The sequence below is a fragment of the Bos taurus genome, chromosome 10 (assembly GCF_002263795.3).
Source record: "Bos taurus isolate L1 Dominette 01449 registration number 42190680 breed Hereford chromosome 10, ARS-UCD2.0, whole genome shotgun sequence".
Lineage (NCBI taxonomy): Eukaryota > Metazoa > Chordata > Mammalia > Artiodactyla > Bovidae > Bos > Bos taurus.
The window spans coordinates 9,403,021-9,426,878 of record NC_037337.1 but is presented as its reverse complement, the minus strand read 5'-3'; the positions used below and the strand labels follow the sequence as shown (position 1 = coordinate 9,426,878).

General features: G+C 40.8%; 1 protein-coding gene across 7 annotated transcripts in view; it reads right to left on the bottom strand.

The window, feature by feature from the left end:
- Nucleotides 1-22,839, bottom strand: part of SCAMP1 (secretory carrier membrane protein 1) — a 150,707-nt gene extending 127,868 nt beyond the window's left edge. For 6 of the 7 annotated variants that reach the window (XM_059890510.1, XM_059890512.1, XM_059890513.1 and 3 more), the window contains exon 1: nt 22,724-22,830. In XM_059890510.1, the coding sequence (XP_059746493.1) occupies nt 22,724-22,780 (57 nt within the window). In that variant the 5' untranslated portion in view covers nt 22,781-22,830. Of the gene's footprint in view, nt 1-22,723 lie in introns of all 7 variants that reach the window. The other variant, NM_001076054.2, reaches the window with a different exon arrangement.
- Nucleotides 22,840-23,858: the final 1,019 nt, after the last annotated feature.

The following is a 23,858-nucleotide window of genomic DNA, read 5'->3' as shown; positions in this document are numbered from 1 at the left end:
ATCCGATTTCGGTGTTCACCATCTAGTGATGTCCATGTATAGAGTCTTCTCTTGTGTTGTTGGAAGAGGGTGTTTGCTATGACCAGTGCATTTTCTTGGCAAAACTCTATTAGTCTTTGCCCTGCTTCATTCCGTATTCCAAGGCCAAATTTGCCTGTTACTCCAGATGATTCTTGACTTCCTACTTTTGCATTCCAGTCCCCTATAATGAAAAGGACATCTTTTTTGGGTGTTAGTTCTAAAAGGTCTTGTAGGTCTTCATAGAACCATTCAACTTCAGATCTTCAGCATTACTGGTTGGGGCATAGACTTGGATTACTGCGATATTGAATGGTTTGCCTTGGAAACAAACAGAGATCATTCTGTCATTTTTGAGATTGCATCCAAGTACTGCATTTCAGACTCTCTTGTTGACCATGATGGCCACTCCATTTCTTCTGAGGGATTCCTGCCTGCAGTAGTAGATATAATGGTCATCTGAGTTAAATTCACCCATTCCAGTCCATTTTAGTTCGCTGATCCCTAGAATGTCGACATTCACTCTTGCCATCTCTTGTTTGACCACTTCCAATTTGCCTTGATTCATGGACCTGACATTCCAGGTCCCTATGCAATATTGCTCTTTACAGCATTGGACCTTGCTTCTGTCACCAGTCACATCCACAGCTGGGTATTCTTTTTGCTTTGGCTCCATCCCTTCATTCTTTCTGGAATTACTTCTCCAATGATCTCCAGTAGCATATTGGGCACCTACTGACCTGGGGAGTTCCTCTTTCAGTATCCTATCATTTTGCCTTTTCATACTGTTCATGGGGTTCTCAAGGCAACAATACTGAAGTGGTTTGCCATTCCCTTCTCCAGTGGACCACATTCTGTCAGAGATGGGAATACCAGACCACCTGACCTGCCTCTTGAGAAATCAGTATGCAGGTCAGGAAGCAACAGTTAGAACTGGACATGGAACAACAGACTGGTTCCAAATAGGAAAAGGAGTACGTCAAGGCTGTATACTGTCACCCTGCTTCTTTAACTTATATGCAGAGTACATCATGAGATACGCTGGACTGGAAGAAACACAAGCTGGAATCAAGATTGCCGGGAAAAATATCAATAACCTCAGATATGCAGATGACACCACCCTTATGGCAGAAAGTAAAGAGGAACTAAAAAGCCTCTTGATGAAAGTGAAAGTGGAGAGCGAAAAAGTTGGCTTAAAGCTCAACATTCAGAAAATGAAGATCATGGCATCCGATCCCATCACTTAATGGGAAATAGATGGGAAAACAGAGGAAACAGTGTCAGACTTTATTTTTGGGGGCTCCAAAATCACTGCAGATGGTGACTGCAGCCATGAAACTAAAAGACGCTTACTCCTTGGAAGGAAAGTTATGACCAACCTAGATAGCATATTCAAAAGCTGAGACATTACTTTGCCAACAAAGGTCTGTCTAGTCAAGGCTATGGTTTTTCCAGTGGTAATGTATGGATGTGAGAGTTGGACTGTGAAGAAGGCTGAGCACCGAAGAATTGATGCTTTTGAACTGTGGTGTTGGAGAAGACTCTTAAGAGTCCCTTAGACTGCAAGGAGATCCAACCAGTCCATTCTGAAGGAGATCGGCCCTGGGATTTCTTTGGAAGGAATGATGCTAAAGCTGAAACTCCAGTACTCTGGCCACCTCATGCGAAGAGTTGACTCATTGGAAAAGACTCTGATGCTGGGAGGGATTGGGGGCAGGAGGAGAAGGGGATGACAGAGGATGAGATGGCTGGATGCCATCACTGAGTCAATGGACATGAGTCTGAGTGAACTCCAGGAGTTGGTGATGGACAGGGAGGCCTGGCATGCTGCAATTCATGGGGTCACAAAGAGTTGGACACAACTGAGCAACTGAACTGAAGAGTCTGACACGACTGAGTGACTTCACGTTCACTTTCATGCATTGGAGAAGGAAATGGCAACCCACTCCAGTGTTCTTGCCTGGAGAATCCCAGGGATGGGGGAGCCTGGTGGGCTGCCGTCTCCGGGGTCACACAGAGTCGGACACAACTGAAGCGACTTAGCAGCAGCAGCAGCAGCAACAGACTCTTTAATAGGACTTTCCTGGTGGCTCAGACTGTAAAGCGTCTGCCTACGACGCGGGAGACCCAGGTTCGACCCCTGGGTCAGGAAGATACCCTGGAGAAGGAAATGGCACCCCACTCCAGTACTCTTGCTTGGAAAATCCCATGGACAGAGGATCCTGGTAGGCTATGGTCCATGGGTCGCAAAGAGTTGGACATGACTGAGCCACTTCACTTTCACTTTCAGACTCTTTAATTATCTCATGTAATCCCCAGAACACAACCCTATGACTTTCATTCTATATCCTTTCTTTCACTGCTGAGAATACTAGTTCAGAGATATTTAAGTAATTTGCCCAAAATCATATGGCTAACAAGTGACGGGGTCAAGGATTCAATTTCAAATCTCACTCCAAAGACCAAGTTTTTAGAAGAAAATCTAATAAAGTATACAAATTGGTGTTTCAAATATATCCTCAAAAGAAAAGGGCTGAATTAAATACTGCATTGCTCCATAAACTCTACCTAATCCAATCAATATTACACACTGGACTAGGTAACTTGATTAAATATGAAATGCCCAAGCTAGGGGCTGTAAGAGGTGCTACCTTCAGAGAGTAAAATTATTTTTTCCTACTCTATACTTCTCAGAGCTATTGGAATCGTACGAATTTAAAAGACACTGAGCGTGAGGAGGAAGAATTATCAGTACTATGAGAGAAGTCATTAAAAATCTCAGCAAAACTTTAAAACAACATTTAGCAAAACTTTTATAACTCATTATAAGGAGTGCTTAATAATCACTGGGAATTATTCAATAAATCATGATAGTGAAAAGTTAATATTCATTTTCACTGTCACTCATGAAAATCTTAAACTTGATATTCAAAACTCATTTTTATAGACCAAGCCGCTCCTCAATAAATTAGAAACAATTGAAGCAAACACATCCAAGCAAATATACCTCATAAATGCAAATTAAAAGTTAAAAACCAAAACTTTAAATTGCACTTTTTGTCCATGTTAACACTAGCATTAAGTGCCAAAAATATCATTTCATTTTCTAGCCCCTCTATATTCTAAAGGAAGAATGGTTTGGAAACATTATTTCTGAATATAATATTCATTGTGTAGTCACTCAGTCATGTTCCTCTTTGCAACTCCATGGACGTCAGCATGACAGGCTTCCCTGTCCTTCACTATCTCCCAGACTAATATAATTTAGTGAAAATTTCATCTGGATAATTAATGGTGTATGGAAACGATGAGATGGTTGAATGGCATCATCGACTCAATGGACATAAGTCTGAGCAAACTCTGGGAGATAGTGAAGGACAGGGAAGCCTGGCCTACTGCAGTCTATGGGGTCACAAAGAGACATGACTAAACAACTGAACAAAAAGGGACTTAAATAATATAGAATGCAAGAAACTAGTTCTTAATCCAGAACTATTTCTTAATCCACATGTGCATGCTAAGTCACTTTGTGACCCCATGGACTGTAGCCCATCAGGTTCCTCTGTCCATGGGATTCTCCAGGCAAGAATAGTGGAGTCGGTCGCCATGCCGTTCTTCAAGGGATCTTCCCAACCCAGGGATTGAACCCATGTCTCTTCCAACTCCTGCACTGGCAGGCAGGTTCTCTACTGCTAGTACCACCTGGGAAGTCCAAGGTCAAAATGAAATTAAGAGATGTGTTGTTTTCTTTGTTCTATTTTATACTGTCAACAACATTCTGAGCAGGAACTAACAGAAACCTTCTCACATTATCCTTACTAAAGTCATTAAGGGAACAGTGTTCATCAAGTTCTTTAATTCCTAACTAAACTTGAAACAATAGAATGGGAAAGACTAGAGATCTCTTCAAGAAAATTAGAGATACAAAGATGGGCACAATAAAAGACAAATGGTATGGACCTAACAGAAGCAGAAGATATTAAGAAGAGGTGGCAAGAATACACAGAAAAACTATACAAAAAAGATCTTCATAACCCAGATAACCACAATGGTATGATCACTCACCTAGAGCTAGACATCCTGGACTGTGAAGTCAAGTGGGCCTTAGGAAGCATCACTACGAACAAAGCTAGTGAAGATGATGGAATTCCAGTTGAGCTATTTCAAATCCTGGAAGATGATGCTGTGAAAGTGCTGCACTCAATATGCCAGCAAATTTGGAAAACTCCACAGTGGCCACAGAACTGGAAAAGGTCAGTTTTCATTTCAATCCCAAAGAAAGCCAATGCCAAAGAATGCTCAAACTACTGCACAATTGCACTCATCTCACACGCTAGTAAAGTAATGCTCAAAATTCTCCAAGCCAGGCTTCAACAGTACACGAACCATGAACTTCCAGATGTTCAAGGTGGATTTAGAGAAGGCAGAGGAACTAGAGATCAAATTGCCATCATCTTCTGGATCATAGAAAAAGGAAGAGAGTTCCAGAGAAACATCTATTTCTGCTTTATTGACTATGCCAAAGCACATTATGTCTCCCAACTCAAGTGTGGATCCTTGACATTAGTGACTTCTCCAACTTTGTATTCCTGGTAATAGTACAGTGTCTATCGCAGTGTCTAATTCACTTTCAGCACTCCATATATTTTTGGCTAAATTATCCACTCTTATTCCATCTTCAATGATAAAAATCTCTTGAAAACAACTGAATTTGAAACACTTTATTCTCTAATATAGTCACAGCAATTACATAAAAACTTTAGGTAACTATAAAGACCTGATCAAACTGGCAAATGCTACAATTTAAATATAATGATTGATAAATATTGAAAATAATGTGTATGTGTGTCTGAGTCCCTTCTCTGTTCACCTGAAAGTAGCACAACATTGCTGATTGGCTCTTCCCTGAAACAAAAATTTTCGGTTAAAAAAAAAATTAAAAGAAAAAAAAAAGACTGAGAATATGTTTGCTTTTAAAATTATGCCATTGGATCCACTCAGTCACATGAACCATCTAACCAAAATCATAGAAAATAATCCACTGGCAGAACAATTAGAAGCTTTATTGACAAATGCTATGAGATGTCACTCAAGTAAAGGGTGCCCGAACTCCAAATTCTGTATTTATTATGTGGCATCATGTCTGCACTACATGAGCTATATGAAAGCTAGTCAAAAGAAGAGAGTATGTCTAAAGATAGATCAGTGGCAAGAAACCTAAACAAATGCCTTTTTAGACCACAGTAAAGCACTAAAAACTTGGATAATATCAAAATATTCTACATCTATAATAAATCCCTAAGAATTAAAACAGTTAAGTAACTTTAAATATACAACTGATACCTTTAACTATATACAAAAATTAACTTAAAATGAACCAAAGCCTAAATACATGCACTAAAATTATAAAACTCTTAGAAGAAAACACAGAAGAGAATTTTCATGACCTTGGATTAGACAATGATTTCTGAGATATAACACCCAAACCACAAGCAACAACAAAAAAATATACAATTAGGCTTCATTAAGATTTAAAACTTTCCTGCTGAAAAGTAAATCAAAAAAGTTAAAAAAAAAAAAAAACCCTACAAAATGGAAGAAAATTTTCACCTATATTTGATAAGTGATTTGTATCTAGAATATATTTTAAAACTTTATCTCAAAAAGACAATTTTTAAATGGGCAAAGGATCCAAATAGACATTTTTCTAAAGAAACTATACAAATGGCCACTAAGTACATGAAAAGTCACTCAACATTACTATTAGGGAAATGCAAATCATAATGAGATACCACTTCACACTACTAGAATGACTACAATAAAAAAGAAAGCATTGGCAAGGATGTTTAAAAAAAGGAAGTTAAAGAGAAAAAAGAAAGAAACTAGAATCCTCATACTCCACAGTAAGAATGTAAAATGGTACAGCCATTTAGCAAAATAGCTTGGCAATTAGCAAATAACCAGGCAATTTGACTCCTAGGTACATATCCATCAGTTCCGTTCAGTCGCTCAGTCGTGTCTCTTTGCGACCCCATGGACTGCAGCACGCCAGGCCTCCCTGTCCATCACCTACTCCCGGAGTTCACTCAAACTCATGTCCATCGAGTCAGTGATGCCATCCAGCCATCTCGTCCTCTGTCAGCCCCCTATTCTCCTGCCTTGAATCTTTCTCAGCATCAGGGTCTTTTCAAATGAGACAGTTCTTCACATCAGGTGGCCAAAGTATTGGAGCTTCAGCCTCAGCATCAGCCCTTCCAATGAATATTTAGGACTGATTTCCTTTAGGATGGACTGGTTGGATCTCCTTGAAGTCCAACAGACTCTCAAGAGTCTTCTCTAATACCACAGTTTAAATGTATCAGTTCTTTGGCGCCAAGGTCCCTGGTGTCTCAGATGGTAAAGAATCAGTCTGCAGTACAGAAGACCTGGGTTCAATCCTTGAGTTGGGAGGATCCCCTGGGGGAAGGCATGGCAACCCACTCCAATAGTCTTGCCCAGAGAATCCCGATGGACAGAGGAGTCTGGTGGCCTGCAGTCCATGTGTGTCAGACTCGCAAAGAGTCCAACACAACTGAGCAACTAAACAAGCACAGCTTTCTTTATAGTCCAACTCTCACACCATACATAACTACTAGAAAAACCATAGCTTTGACTAGATGGACCTTTGTTGGCAAAGTAATGTCACTGCTTTTTAATATGCTCTCTAGGTTGGTCTAGGTTCCTTTTCTTCCAAGGAACAGTTGTCTTTCAATTTCATGGCTACAGTCAACCATGTGAAGTGATTTTGGACCCAGAGATAATAAAGTCTTATCACTGTTTTCATTGTTTCCCCATCTATTTGCCATGAAGTGATGGGACTGGATGCCATGATCTTAGTTTTTTGAATGCTGAGTTTTAAGCCAACTTTTTCACTCTCCTCTTTCACTTTCATCAAGAGGCTCTTTAGTTCCTCTTTGCTTTCTGCCATACGAGTGGTGTCATCTGCAATATCTGAGGTTACTGATATTTCTCCCAGCAATCTTGATTCCAGCTTGTGCTTCATCCAGCCCAGCATTTCGCATGATGTACTTTGCATGTAAGTTAAATAAGCAGGGTGACAATATATAGCCTTGCCGTACTCCTTACCCAATTTGGAACCAGTCTGTTGTTCCATGTCCAGTTCTAACTGTTGTTTCTTGTCTTGCATACAGATTTCTCAGGAGGCAGGTAAAGTGGTCTGGTATTCCCATCTCTTGAAGAATTTTCCACAGTTTGTTGTAATCCACACAGTCAAAGGAAGCAGATGTAGATGAAGCAATGTAGAAGGCCAATGAAGCAGAAGTAGATGTTTTTCTGGAATTCTCTTACTTCTTCTATGATCCAATGGATGTTGGCAATTTGATCTCTAGTTCTTCTGTCTTTTCTAAATCCAGCTTGAATGTCTGGAAGTTTCTCAGTTCACGTACTACTGAAGCCTAGCTGGGAGAATTTTGAGCATTACTTTCCTAGTGTGTGAAATGAGTGCAATTGTGCAGTAGTTTGAACATTCTTTGACACTTTCTTTGGGATTAGAATGAAAACTGACCTTTTTCAGTCCTGTGGCTACTGCTGAGTTTTCCAAATTTGCTGGCATATTGAGTGCAGCACTTTCACAGCATCATCTTTCAGGATTTGAAAGAGCTCAACTGAAATTCCATCACTTCTACTAGCTTTGTTCACAGTGATGCTTCCTAAGGCCCACTTGACTTCACATTCCAGGATGTCTGGCTCTAGGTGAGTGATCACACCATTGTGGTTATCTGAGTCAGGAAAATCTCTTTCGTATAGTTCTTCTGTGTATTCTTGTCACCTCTTCTTAACATCTCTGCTTCTGTTAGGTCTATACCATTTCTGTCCTTTATTGAGCCCATCTCTGCATGAAATGTTTCCTTTGTATCTCTAATTTTCTTGAAGAGATCTCTAGTCTTTCCCATTCTATTGTTTTCCTCTATTTCTTTGCACTGTTGACTTAGGAAGGCTTTCTTATGTCCTTGCTATTCTTTGGAACACATATCCATATATCCACAGAAAAACTTGTACAAATATTCACAGCAGCATGATTCCTACCAGCCAAAAGTGGAAACAAGCCAAACTTATATCAACCGATGAATGTACAAATAAAATGTAGTATATCCATGCAATGGAATTATAATTTGACAATAAAAACAAATGAATTTCTGATACATGCTACAATATGAATAAAACTTAAACACATGATACTGTCAGTCATAAAAGACTGCCAGTCATAAAAGACTACATTTTTTACAATCCCATTTATATGAAATGTCCAGAGAGAATATTAGTGGCTGCCTAGTGCTGGAGAAGTTGGAAGGGAAATGGGTAATGACTGTGAAAGGTCATGAGATTTCTTTTCAGAGTGATGAAAATGTTCTAAAATTGATAGTGATGCCACACAACTGTGAATACACTAAAAATCATTAAATTGTACCCATTAAATTGGTTAACAGTATGGTACAGCTTCCCTGGTGGCTCAGAGGTTAAAGCATCTGCCTGCAATGTGGGAGACCTGGATTTGATCCCTGGGTCGGGAAGATCCCCTGGAGAAAGAAATGGCAACCCACTCCAGTGTTTTTGCCTGGAGAATCCCATGGATGGGGGAGCCTGGTGGGCTACAGTCCATGGGGTCACAAAGAGTCGGACTGGACTGAGGAACTTCACTTCACTTCTTCATGGTACATTAATTATATCTCAAAGTTGTTTTTAAGAAGATAATCAGTTGTAACATTTCTTGGAAGAAATGGTGCCAACCAGCTATAGATCCATATGCAGGGCTTTCCTGGTGGTCTAGTGGTTAAAAATCCACCGAGCAATGCAGGGGACATGGGTTCAATCCCTGGTCCAGGAAGGTCCCACAAGCTGGGGGGCAATCAAGCCCTTGCACCATAACTACTGAGTCCACACACCGCAACTACTGAAGGCCACGTGTCCCAGGGCCTGTTCTCAGCATCACAAGAGAAGCCACTGAAATGCAAGGCCACGTGCTGCAACGAAGAGAAGCTCCAGATCACTGCAACTAGAGCACGCACACATGGAAAAGAAGAGCCAGCACAGCCATAAATAAGCAGCAAGCCTTTTAAAAAAATCCACGTCTTCAAAATCTAAATACCAAATCACTCAGTGCCCTTATTAACTACAGAAACACTCATTAGGAAAGAAGTGAAAAAGATTGGGTAGGAGATCTGGCTCTCAGAGACTACAATGATACCAGAGTTTGCGTACTTACAAACTAGATACTTTATTTTAGCATCCTGCTCTTTGGAATCATGAAAATATCTTATAAATTTGAGAAACTGGGTAGCTAAAAGAGCTAGATGCCCATCAAAAATGCACTAAAGTATACAGACATAAAAAGAAAAAGGACGATGGCAAAAACCAGGAAAATATTTGATCATATTTGTTCAACTGACTTGCGGACTCAAATGAGCACTAAAGAATGAGCCACTGCACTGACATCCTAAGGACGGGATGACACCCCTTATTTTCAATAGACTCTCAAGAGGTTTTCGCACCAAAAAAAGTTTGTTTTGTCATATATACTGGTTCTGCACCAAGATTAATGAGTTTTCTGTCATTCATATTAAATACTGAAATAGCAAAACAATTACCACTAAATGTGGCCAGCAAATACCCATGAACAAATGTTTAAATGTCTCAGTAGTTTGGTCATATTACAGGCAGTCATTGAGAAGGAAACGGCAACCCACTCCAGTATTCTTGCCTGGAGACTGCCATGGACAGAGGAACCTGGTGGGCTACAGTCCATGGGGTCCATGGGGTCACATAGTCAGACACGACTTAGCAACTGAGCACACACACATAGGCAGTCAACTTTCAAGTGTAGCTTTACCACAGAAAATATACATGTTGTAAGGAACATTTTCTTAAACGAATTCTGGCTAAATAAATAACCTACTCTTACTAACTTAGTGGTTAAGCTCTTCAGACCAGCAAATCAAATCTACAACAACATATCCATGGGGAGAAAAGGTTCAGCATTCCAACTGTGACACCAGGGATTCATCCTGTCAGCTTCCCATGACTTCAAAAGGTAATCATAATCACAACTTTAAAAACTACTTAGCCTCAAATATAATAATAAAAAAAATAGATATCCTTTTTAAAAATCAACATTAAACAACCAAGTTTACAACTTTTCACCATTTAAACAAAGTTTGCACCACAAAGTAATTTGTCATAAAAATAAAATGAACTCTCATTATTATTCTCAGGTCAAGTTGTGATATATAATAGCTTCTCAAATTCCCATGCTTTGTAAGACAACCAGTAATTTCTATGTTTTGTTTTTGTTGCTATTTCTGTTAATACCAAAAGTTTAAAAGTTAATAAAAATTAGAGTCTGCCTTAGAAAATATAGGCAATTTAGGGATAAAATAAAGGAGAAGAATAAATAATCACATGTTGCAACCAAAGAGAAACTTGCACCATTATTTATTTCATGTATCTGTTATTTTAAGAGCTTATCTTTGTCTTAATTCAAAAGCAAACTCCTGTAACTATAAGAAGTGTAAAAAAAAAAAAATCAAGTAAATATGGAAAGCAGAAAAATTAAGCAATTTGCCTGAGGTGACCTAGCTAGGAGGTGGACAAGCAAATTTAGGCTGCCTGGCTCCAATGCCAGCCTTTTACCTACTCCCCTGGACCACCTCTGTAGATTTCACTAACTCCTTCCTCTAAGCCCCCGGCGCTGGGGTAAGAACACATAAATATTTGCCTGCAATACATACAGCTCACGGAACATTTTCTTACGAACTCAACTCTAAATGGTGGTTAAGCTCCCCTGAGATTCAAATATAAACATTTCCATACATTTTTTTTAATCAAGTAGAAAAAGCATGTAACACTTCTTTGAAGTTGAGGGAATACATTAATTACACTTTTATAATATGCCCCTTACTTGTAAGCAATTCACTAAAATTTATGACTACTTGAGATGCCAAAAATTAGGCATGGTAGGCCATAAATAAAACCACAAGACTGGCTAAATCAAGCTAAAACAAGCATAAACTACTTTGGGAAAACAGTAAATTTCTGCTAGTACGCCAGCCCCAGCCATGACTGGCCCGTATTCTTGACCCTCTTTTCCTATCACCTACCACTCCCCACATATACCCCACATCACTGTATGAGAATTCTAACCAGCACTGGAGGACTCCTGCAGACAAAAGGACTGCCAACAGCGTATGTATAACTCTACCTTTGCTTATTTCTCTTGAACAAAGAAACATCCAATACTCGTTGAGTATATACGGTTCGTATGATATGCCCTGTTCTGTTTGATAAGCAAAAATCTTTAACAGCTACATATACTAAATCATTGCTTTCAAATGTCTAATTTATTTTTCTTCTATTAACAATCAAGTTAAAATTATCAATATATACCTATCACAAATCCTTTCTTCCTAGTTTGATCTCACCAAAAGTCAGTGTTTGATCTCAGCGATACTCAAAATGCACAACACATTTATAATTTACACTTATTCCTTGCTTTATTCTTTTAAGAGGTTCTAACAGTTTTGCTGATAAAAAAAAATTCAGTAATTCATCTGTACCCTGTAAAATAAACAGAAGTCTCTTATAAAGAAAAAAAAAGTATCAAGTTGGTAATATTGATGTATTCATAATTACATTCCAAAAACAAGCATTAAACTCATTATTATACTTTTTTTAAGTTTTGAAACAAGCAGAGATTAGAAACAGTTGCAACACTAGCTCTATTGATTTGGGAAGATTAGCAAGCTAATAGATATACACATACACACACACACACACACACACACTCTCTCTCTCTCTCTCTCTCGGGACTTCAGCAGGTTCTTGGGAGCCATTTTGCATGAAATATGAAGGGCTTTTTAACAAAAATACTTCATTTCTTTTGCAAAAACATAGATTATGAATAAAGTTTACAACAAGGGTGCCAAGATCATTCAAAGGGGAAGGAACAGTCTGTTCAACAAATGGTGTTGGAATAACCGGATATCCACATTCAAAACAGTGAAGTTGAACCTTACTTTACACCCTACACAAAAATTAACACAAAATCCATCAGAAAGCTAAACATAAGAGCTAAAACTATAAAACTTCTTAAAGAAAACTGGGATAAATGTTTACGACCTGAGGTCTGACAAAGGACTCTTAGATACAATATCAAAACAAAGAATCTATAGATAACTTGGACTTAATCAGAATTTAGAACTTTTGTGCTTCAAAGAACATTAACAAAAAAGTAACCAACAAAATGGGAGAAAACACTTGTAAATCATTTATCTGCATAAAGAACTTAAATCCAGAATATATTTTTTAAAAGTCTCTTACAATTCAATGAAAGACAACCAAATTTTGAAATAGGCAAAGGATATGAATAGACATTTCTCCAAAGATGTTATACAAATGGCCAATAAGCACATAAAAATAAATTCAACATTATATGACAAGATGCAAGTCAAAACCAAAATGAGATTCTTCACATTCACTAGGATGGCTAGAATTATTAACAGGTAACAAGTGATGATTAGGACATAGGGAAAGTGGAATCCTCCTACACTGCAGGCAGGAATATATACGAAATGGTGCAGCCACTTTGAAAAACTGTCTGGCTATTCCTCAAAGGATTCAATATATTTACCAAAGCCCCAGAGATTCTACTCCCAGGTATACACCCAAGAAAATTAATACAAATGTTCAAACAAAAACTTGTACACAGATGTTTATAGCAGCATTATTCATAATACTCAAAAGGTAGAAACAACTCAAATATCCATCAACTGATGAACTGGCATTACTAATTCTTACAAGCACCCAAAGCCAAATGCCAGAGAGATTACTGGATTGCTCTCTGCACACGTTTACGAGGACTTCTTGTGGCATTCCTTGCACAGGGAAGGGGATTTGGTACAAAGTCAAATCCAGCCAACCTCCACATTGTCTTTTACATTCCACACCTATGAAACATTGGGAAATTTCCTTCTTGTGATTTAAAAACACCTCATAGTGTCTGAATTTTCATTATCACCAAAAACTAAGTACAACTTTAACTGTATCATGACAACCTGTATTCTATCATTTATATCTGTACTCAGTCTAGATATAGGCTTGATTCAATCATGATTTTGGTTAGAAGATGTTACTTTGCATTTACCTGTAAGCAATTCTGCTTGAAAAAAAACGGATTCTGCATACAAAGAAAGATCCCATGTTTCACAAAGGCTGGAATTCTTCAAAACATGGCAATATCTCTTGTGGTTCAAGAGCAGCTCTAATAAGGACTGCAGTTCTAGAAAATGACCTCAGAAGCCCTGGTCATATGATTCCTACTCCGGTGCTTCATGATTAAGATAATCTGGCTCTCTTCTCATGTCTTTCCATAGTTATCCCCACTACTTTATTCTGTAACTTTTTCTCTGTGCTCTCAGTTCATGTTCGTAAGAGAAAAAGCTCAGTTAACTATCACTGTTCTTGTTGGGGCAAAATCTTTGGACCAAGAGCTCTTATCTGTTCCTGATCAGCCCAAAGACCTGCTTCTGCTGAGCCTTTGATAAGATCAGTCAGCTACCGCCAGCATGGCAAGCATCACACAATAAAGGAGATGACAGCCTGGGCGGAAGCAGTCACTTCAGGCTGCTCCCTCGGTACATGCTGGGACACAGAGCATAATAGCATCCTAGAACTTAAACCCTCTTCTCTGAGCTGACCAGACTCAATTCTGATATCCGATATATTAAAACATGAAAGAATTTATGCATTCACAAATGGTCCATAAGTGTATAAAAATGTAACAGAGACTTTTAAAATGAGGGGGGGGGGGGACTCAAAACACGAAAATCTCTGCCTTAGCACCTGTAATAAGTCATTCAAATTCTGCAAGAATTCCTTCAAGTGCTGAGGAACTCCATATCTAAAAACCATTGTCAGACTATTCTAATAGATTTTTTTTTTTTTTACATCTTTAGGTTAGGACTAAATCTATTTTCACATAAACTCTGCCATTTGGCCTTTTTTCTGAAGCAAGAACAAATTTATTCACTCAACCAACTAAGAATCCTTCAAGTATCTATATATCTCAAATTTCCCTTTAGCCTTCTATAGACTAAACCCATTGAATAAACTTACATTATTCTTCTGAGGACTTGATTCCATACGCATGGTCATTCTGACTTCGTGCTAGGCACAACCTATCTTGCTCAAACCACTCTTTAAACATCTACTTGAAACTAAAAGCAATACCCATTGGATGGACAAAAACAGAACATTGTAGACTCACTTTTAAGAACTGCTAACTAACTTCATTAATCCAATATATATTTTTCAAGAACCACCTAACACTGTGATTCATATTAAGAAAATACCCAGTAAATTTCCTGGATCTTCATTCAACACTACTAAAATATTAAATACACTCCAAAAGACCTTTTGGTGGGAGGCAACATCAGCAAAAGAACAGTTTATATTTAAAAATTCTCACAATCACATTTTCTGTTACAACTATTGTTAAAAGCAAGGACCAAAATATTACAAAACATATTCAAACACTAGTTTCGTCATTTAGTTATTGTGACAGATACCCCACCCACCCTAGCAGCTTGAAAGCTTTCACTGGCGGTAGGAGACACTCAATCTAGACAAAAGGCTTCCACATATCTTTAGAGTATTGATCCATAGCACCCTGACACTCTACCCTAAATAAATAAGACTGTCTCAAAAAGAATTATGGATGTGTTTTAAAGGATAATTTGAATTTGTATAAAATGAACAAGATATTAGATCTGATAGACAGAGTGCCTGAAGAACTATGGCCAGAGGTTGGTAAAACTGTACAGCAGACAGTGATCAAAACCATTCCCAAGAAAAACAAATGAAAAAGGCAAACTGGTTGTCTGAGGAGGACTTACAAATGGTTGAGAAAAGAAGAGAAGTTAGAGGCAAAGGAGAAAAGGAAAGATATATCTATCTGAATGCAGAGTTCCAAAGCATAGCAAGGAGAGATAAGAAAGCCTTCCTAACACAACAATGAAAAGAAATATAGGAAAACAAAAGGATGGGAAAGACAAGCGATCTCTTTAAGAAAATTAGAGATACCAAAGGAACATTTCATGTAAATATGTGCACAGTAAAGGCCAGAAACAGTAGGGACCTAACAGAAGCAGAAGATATTAAGAAGAGGTGGCAAGAATACACAGAAGAACTATATAAAAAAGGTCTTCATGACCCAGATAACCATGATGGTGTGATCACTCACCTAGAGCCAGACATCCTGGAGTGTGGAGTTACAGGGGTCTTAGGAAGCTTTACTACCAACAAAGCTAGTGGAGGTGACAGAATTCCAACTGAGCTATTTCAAATCCTCAAAGATGCTGCTGTGAAAGTGCTGCACTCAATATGCCAGCAAATTTGGAAAACTCAGCAGTAGCCACAGGACTGGGAAAGGTCAGTTTTCATTCCAATCCCAAAGAAAGGTACTGTCAAAGAATGTTCAAACTACCGCACAATTGTGCTCATTTCACACATTAGCAAAGTAATGCTCAAAATTCTCCAAGCCAGACATCAACAGTACATGAACCAAGAACTTCCAGATGTTCAAGCTGGATTTAGAAAAGGCAGAGGAACCAGAGATCAAATTGCCAGCATCCACTGGACCATCGAAAAAGCAAGAGAATTCCAGAAAAACATGTAATTCTGCTTCACTGACTTAGACTTTATGTGGATCACAACAAACTGTGAAAAATTCTTCAAGAGATAGGAATACCAGATCACCTTACCTGCCTCCTGAGAAATTTGTACGCAGGTCAAGAACCAACAGTTAAAATCGGATATGGAACAACGAACTGGTCCCAAATTGGGAAAGGAGTACGTCAGGCTGTATATTGTCACCCTGCTTATTTAACTTCTATGCAGAGTACATCATGAGAAATGCTGGGCTAGGGGAAGTACAAGCTGAAATCAAGACTGCTGGGAGAAATATCAATAACCTCAGATATGCAGATGACACCACCCTTATGGCAGAAAGCAAAGAGGAACTAAAGAGCCTCTTGATGAAAGTGAAAGAGGAGAGTGAAAAAGCTGACTTAAAAATCAACATTCAAAAAACTAAGATCATGGCATCCAGTCCCATCACTTCATGGCAAATAGATGGGGAAACAGTGGAAACAGTGACAGACTTTTTTCTCTTGGGCCCCAAAATCACTTCAGATAGTGACTGCAGCCATGAAATTAAAAAACGCTTGCTCCTTGAAGAAAAGCTATGACCAACTGAGACAGCATATTAAAAAGCAGAGACATTACTTTGCTGACAAAGGTCCATATAGTCAAAGTTATGATTTTTTCAGTAGTCATGTATGGATGTGACAGTTGGACCATAAAGAAGGCTGAGCACTGAAGAATGGATGCTTTTTAACTGTGGTGCTAGAGAACACTCTTGAGAGTCCCTTGGACTACAAGGAGATCAAACCAGTCCATTCTAAAGGAAACCAATCTTGAATATTCATCGGAAGGACTGATGAAGAAGCTGAAGTTCCAGTACTTGTGGCCACCTGATGCAAACGGCCAAGTCATTACAAAAGACCCTGATGCTGGGAAAGACTGAAGGCGGGAGAAGGGGACGACAGAAGATGAGATGGTTGGACGGCGTCACCGACTCAATGGACATGGGTTTGATCAGGCTCCAGGAGACGGTGAGGACACTGAGGCCTGGCATGTTGCAGTCCATGGGGTTGCAGTCGCAGAGTTGGACACAACTGAGCAAACGAACAACAAGAGGAACAAAATTGTCAAGAGAGTTGTACCAGCCTGGACTAAAAGAAACAATTTCAAATTGAAGAGAGTTTTTTTGGACTCCTAATTGTCAATGAGAAGGAAGCAGATTGAAAAATACTACCCAGTCACAAATGGATAATTTACAGAAAAGAAGGGCTTCTTAAAGGGTAGAGCCACAAGCAGAAGAAGATAAAAGATTAGGAAATATTTCCAAGGTAACAGAAATGGGCCCTAATCAAAGAACATGCATTGCCCCCAAAGCAGGGGACCCCAACTAATGAGCCAGGCTCGATTTCATACTTGCTATTCACACCAGTGGACTTCGAAGGTGGCTCAGTGGTAAAGAATCTGCCTGCTAATGCAGGAGACGCAGGTTCGATCCCTGCTAGGGAAGATCCCCTGGAGAAGGCAATGGCAGCCCACCCCAGGATTCTTGCCTGGGAAATCCCACGGACAAAGGAGCCTGGCAGGCTGCAGTCCACGGGTCACAAAGAGTCAGACACGACGAGGATGCACACACATCTTACCAGCGCCGGGGATGTGCCTCCCACTCCTCCTCCATATGGTGGGAATTCTACTCACGTTATCCTGTACGTGTCTCACCACTGTACGCTGGGTTTATCGTTTCAGTTCCCAGGTCTATATCAAGAGGGACACAGTTCCTTTCATCAAGAAGTGAAGTCTCATCCTCCCAACTCCTTTTTTTAATCTGGACTGTTTGGGGGCTTGTTTTTACTAACAGAATTCTAGCAGAAGTGAAATGACTCAAGAAGCCTTGTGGCTTTTACTCTTTTCCTCTTGAAACACTGCTGCTACCATGAAAAGAGCCCAGACTCCTCCTAGGAGAGGCCACATGAAAGAGAACCTATTTTGCGCCCACTAATAGCCCCAGGTAACCACCAGGACATCTTATGCTACCCAACCCTAGCCAAGCTGCCAGATGACTGAAGGCACATGAGTGACTCTAGACAATAACATTTAAAAACAAACTGCGCAGCTAAATCTAACTCAAATAACAAAATACTGAACAAATAAATGCTGTTTTAAGCCACTACATTTTGGGATTACAGGCAATCATCCTTTAGTATATAAGCAGGGATTGGTTTCAGGAGCCCCTTTGGATACTAAAATCCACAGATGTCAAGTCCCTTATATAAGCCAGTGTTATGCAGTTGGCCTCCAAATTCAAGGATTGTGCATGTATTGAATATTTGTTACACAGCAACAGATACCTGCTGCTGCTGCTGAGTCGCTTCAGTCGTGTCCGACCCTGTGTGACCCCATAGACGGCAGCCCACAAGGCTCCCCCGTCCCTGGGATTCTCCAGGCAAGAACACTGGAGTGGGTTGCCATTTCCTTCTCCAATGTGTGAAAGTGAAGAGTCAAAGTGAAGTCGCTCAGTCGTATCCAACTCTTTGCGACCCCACGGACTGCAGCCTACCAGGCTCCTCCGTCCATGGGATTTTCCAGGCAAGAGTACTGGAGTGGGGTGCCATCGCCTTCTCCATAGGTAACTGAGAGAGGTAAATAAAATAATGACGCATCTTTATTTGATGAAATACAATCAGCAGCTCAATGGAAGCTTTTTAAAAATACCGACCTGAGGAAAACAGTGGGAACTCATGCAGTTGACATGAACATAAAATACCATAAATTACTACCAATATGTCCCAGATTAATGCTGAAAGATAAAGTTTCCAAAGTTAGACTACCACAGAAAAATTCCTTAAAGTCCTTTCCTAGTGCTATCCAATCTCCAGTCTTAACATTTTAAATGGGTAAGAGTGCTATCCACTTACTTTAAATGAACACAAAATGGGTAACGTTCAGGAATTATGGACCTCTTTTTAAGACAAGGTTTTCGATTTTCAACTTCAAATAAACTCTGAGGGTACCACTGGTATTACTGAAACTAAAAAGACAACTTAAATAAGAACACTGAATTGTAGGCCGTTTTAAATAGATTATTTCAATAGAGTAGAATTAATTTTTGAGGTTAAAGTGGACAGTTGCTCAATTTTAATACAGAGATTTTTTTATTGAGGAGGAAGCATGTGTAGTGACAAAGCACTAGAATTCAGACAACCTGCGTCTGATCTAGTAGAACGAAGTAAAGCAAACCACTTATTTTTGACCTTGATTCCTCAGTTATGACCCACCAAACAGCTTCTAACAGCATTCTAGAAGACTCAAAGGGAATATGAATTTCACGAAATTAATAAGCAAAAATAAAATGGTTAACTATACAGTCCCTTGAATTACTCTTAATACTAATTATCTAATTAAAGCCACCTTGCTTTGAGTAGTTATAACACACTAAATGTGTTACAACACACTAAATGTATGTTCACCTAATCCTACTAACAATCCTATGAAGAAGGTACTGAAAGGTTGTTGTTGAATCACACAAAGACACCGGGATTCTTGGCCCCCGGAGGAGAAGAATTCAATCCGGGGCCAGAGATGAGGCTTGATCGCTCAGAGCTTTTGTGTAATAAAGTTTTATTAAAGTATAAAGGAGATAGAGAAAGCTTCTGACATAGGCATCAGAAGGGGGCAGAAAGAGTGCCCCCCTGCTAGTCTTCAGCTGGATGTTATATAGTCACTAGCAGTCTGTTAATGAAAGAAAGGAATGTCTTAAAAATCAGAATGGCACCAGGCCCCTCAACCATAAGATGCATTTTGGGATAATCTTGGCACAAAATGGTTTATCCTGGGCCATAAAAAGATTAACTTGAATCTTGAAGAAGGGCAGACCACCATACAAATAGTTTAATTTACATAGATTAGGGGAACAGTATCTGAGTATAACATACTGGTTTGTCAAGTAGGTTCTGAGCCAAGAGGCGGAACTGACTTGAAGACAGAGTCTGGGGTAAATGCATAGCATATTAGCATAGCTTAAGACAAACATTTCCACAAGAAAAAGGCATTGGTTATCTCTAGGTTTGAGAATAGTTAACTTCAGGCGAAACCAGGTGTCTTTCTGGCAACACTGTATTTTAAGAGAAACCTCCTTTTAAATTTGTATAGAGAAGGAAAAAATATCGCTAGTGTGTTTCCTCCCGCCGCTTAAGAGAGATAAAAATGTCTGACACTTGCTGGCTATTTCCTCCCTTTGGAGACCCCTGGCCTTCCTGCCTGTTACCCTCTCAGTACTATTACTATATTCTACCTAACAGTAAACTAAGGCATAGAGGCTAAGCAACTTTCCAAGGTTTTGCAGCTGGCCTGTTGGAAACAAAGCCAGAATCAAATGCAGTGTTTTTGTTTTTAACTCTTGAGCCAAAACTTTTAAATACAATATGAGACCCTCAAGTTCTAGCACCAAACACAACACAAGAATTCTGATGTCAGAACTGCAAACAGGCAAGATTATATAGTGCCATCAGCAACACAGCAAGAATCAGGTGATCTAAATTCTAATGCCAATTCCACACGACCCACATCTGGATGTAAGACATTGGGCAAGTTAGCAATTTAGCAGTGGAAATCAAGTAGTTTTAAATCAAGAAGAAATTAGGATGGCTGACAAATGTGAAATACATATATTTTTCAAATATGAACTTTATTTTTGAATACTAAAATATTTCAAATATTGAAAATACGAACAGGTTTGTAGGGAAAGTTGATGCTAAGGTAACACAAAGACAAATCTGGGAATGTTTTATATTTAAGTAGAGATGACCACAAATGCTATTTCAAAAATCAACATTTACATGAAAGGAAACCAACAGTAGCAAGAAGAAAGAATATGCTATAAAGGTAAACTTTTACTTTGAGAAGAAAAAGGCAGCTGAACTTAAATGGAAAGATAAAAGGTCAGGTACACAATGACAAAACAGTCAACGAAAATAGATAAAGGTGTACTACCAAGACCCCTTTAGGCCTGAACTGATCTATCCTTCGAAGAATTTTATGAACCTAAATACTCATTGTCCTCTAAATGCATCCAGTTATAAAGAACAAGAACGGTTTATAATTTTATGCCACAACGAATGAGTATTTAAAGCTACTTTGGGGTTTAGAATTGCTACAGCAACCTTAAGTACTGCAGAAGAGGAAAGAGTCGTGGAAACATTATAGGCGACGAAAAAGTAGTCTGTACTCTGAGCCCTTTGGTGACCTAAATGGGAAGGAAATACAAGAAAGAACATATGCATGCATGTAGCTGATTCACTTTGCTGTACAGCAGAAACTAACACAACACTGTAAAGCAACTATAGTCCAATAATAATTACTAATTAAAAAAAAGCAGTCTGGGCTAAAAGGCAACATTGTCTTGCCCTAACAAGAGAATTAGCTACCTAACAAAAGCCAGGAAATGGAACCCTATAATAGAAAATAGCAAAACGGTCAGATGCTAAATAGCATCAATGAACTGTCTGAATTAGGAAGAGCTGACAGATTCTGTGTTATACCTCAAAATATTCTAAAATACCCATTTGGCAAGTTATGAGATGTCGCTTCAGAATGCCTATGATTAAACAATAATCTAATTTTCCACAACATGGAATGATGGAATACTAAATACTAATTTCTAGGGGGAAAAAAAATTCTCCTCAAAGTACAACCATATTATCTCTAAAACCTGAAAGTTTCAGGCTAGGTGTATAGAATTTTCTTAAGTGATATTAGAGGCAACGAATAGCTGAGTCCATTCTACATTTCTACACAGTGAGTCAAACTGTCGATGACAACCAGAATCATTTACTTAAGATAATCCTCCATGAAATTAGCAGTTGATCATCAGGGAAGGGGTGTTTCTCCTTTTCTAAAATTCTTAATAAAACCAGGAGTAAAAAGAAAAGATGTAAACTCAACAAGCCAGAAAAGTGATCCTTGTATGACCACTAATTGTTACTACTGTATTGATACATATGCAGGGGAAATTAAAGAACCAACTTCAAGAAATAGTCAGAAACAAATTACACGTGCTAAACAAATGCGATCACTAAGAAACCTGGAGTGGTACTTTTTAGAAAGATAGTTCCTTTGACGTTGCATTAATTTAGGCGCAGATAATGAACGTCTTAGCCACCTTCCTTTACCCTTTTCTAAGCCAAGCCCTTCGGAAGCTGGACTCTACAAGGCAGACACCAAGAAGGAAAGAAGCTCACGGTGGAAATGCTATCCTCACAGAGCCCAGAGAACAGCTGACGCCCCAGAAGCTTGGAAAATATCCCGTTTACCTTACTAAGAGCGCTTAGAAAGGAAGACGATCGTCCACGTGCACTATTGTTTTCCAGGTGCGTTTATTTATATGTAACTTAGGCTTTGGTATCAATACCTCCAACCTCAGGCAAACGGTGGGGAGGAGGAATGGCAGCGCCGCGTGTGGTATCCGGGCGCAACACAAGTTAAGAAAATAAAAACAAAACCCTTTTTAAAAATTACATTGTACTCGGTGCCCTCACCTCTCCTCCACATCGCTGCCATCACCCCCACGCAGCTCCCCGCAGCCGCCGCCTCGGGTCCCCATGACAACCCCTCCCGAGGGCGAGCCCCCTTCTGCTGCGGCGTGCTGGCCCTCGGCCCGGCCCGGCCGCGCCGGCCTGGCAGGTGACAAGCCCACCGGCCAGGCAGGTGACAAGTCCACCTGCTCCGGGCGCTCGCTCGCCCCGCTCCCGGGAGGCGGGCCGGGAACCCCGCAGCCTCGGGAGCCCCCACTCCCGGGCCAGGGCACGACCCTCTCCGGTTGGGGACGAGGGGGGAGCCCGGCTGCATGGAGAGCTCAGGAGGTCCCACTCTGACCCCCACACGAGTGACACAGGGGCCGCAGCGGCCCCGCGCCTCGGTCTCAGGGGCTGAGTAGCGGGCGCCGTGGGCGCGAAGGAAACTTGTCGGTTTACACAAACGACGCGTCACCGCGGCGGGAGATGCTGGGGACGACGCTCACCTTGAAAGGGTTGTTGAGGTCCGGGTCGGCAAACGGGTTACTGTCGAAGTCCGACATCTCGCGCTCGGCGTCACCCACCCGACCCAGGCGCCGAGAGAGAGACGGGCGAGGCCGCCGCCCCCTGCGCGCTCACGTCGCCGCCGCCGCCGCCGCCGCCGCGCAGATCCGGGGGCGGCTCGAGAGGCCGCCCGGCAGGCCGCGCCACTGAGCATGCCCGGTGCGGCGGGCCGCCGGCGCCGCGCCGCCTTCGCGGCCCCGGTCCTCCCGGCCGCGTCCCGCGATCCGGGCTTTCGCGGCGACCTAGTAGGAACGAGGGCTGGGGAGGCCGCGAGCTGAGGTGCTCGGGGCTAAGCACCCTGCCGAGGCTCGGCGTTTGAATGAGCGGGGCGTCTCTCTGGATATGGTTGTATTACTGGTTTAAAATCGGCCCCCTGAGGCCGAGCGTAACTTAGGGGAGAGGTCGCACGTTGCGAGTAAGAAAAAGATACACTGAGCCCACGTCTCAAGGCTAGAAAGGCAGCTGGGGACGCAGGCTACACACCTCGGGAAGGAGTGGCTACTGGGCGCAGAGGAGCGGGGAACCTGTCTCCAAAAACAACTCCCCGTGATGCCCAGTCCTCGCTGATGAATTTCGCACACCCTTGACCCCACCTGGGAATCCCAGCCTTCAGGTTTCTCCTCCCCTGGGTTGCTGCCAAGTCACGGAGACCAGCCTCGATGCCACCGATCTGGACTGGCTCCGCGGAGGTTTGAGAACGAGTCAATACCAGGGTCTGGCCCTTTCTACCATCCTCCAGAATCTGCAAAATGGCTACGTCTCCGGAAATGATCGCGGGGTGGCACAGGTCCAGAGATCAAGGCCTTCAAGTAATCATCTACTTACTAGATGACAAACAGATGCCGTCTTTGTTTTCATTCAGGCCTTTGGGGGCAAAATATACACCTCTGTTTTCCTAGTCACTACCCAACACCAGTGGAGAAGGGCATGGCAACCCGCTCCAGTATTCTTACCTGAAGAATCCCATGGACAGAGGAGCCTTGTGGCTAGAGTCCACGGGGTCCGAAGCGACTTAGCACGCACGCACACACCCAACACCAGCGATTACAAAAAATGAATATGATATGAAATTTATTT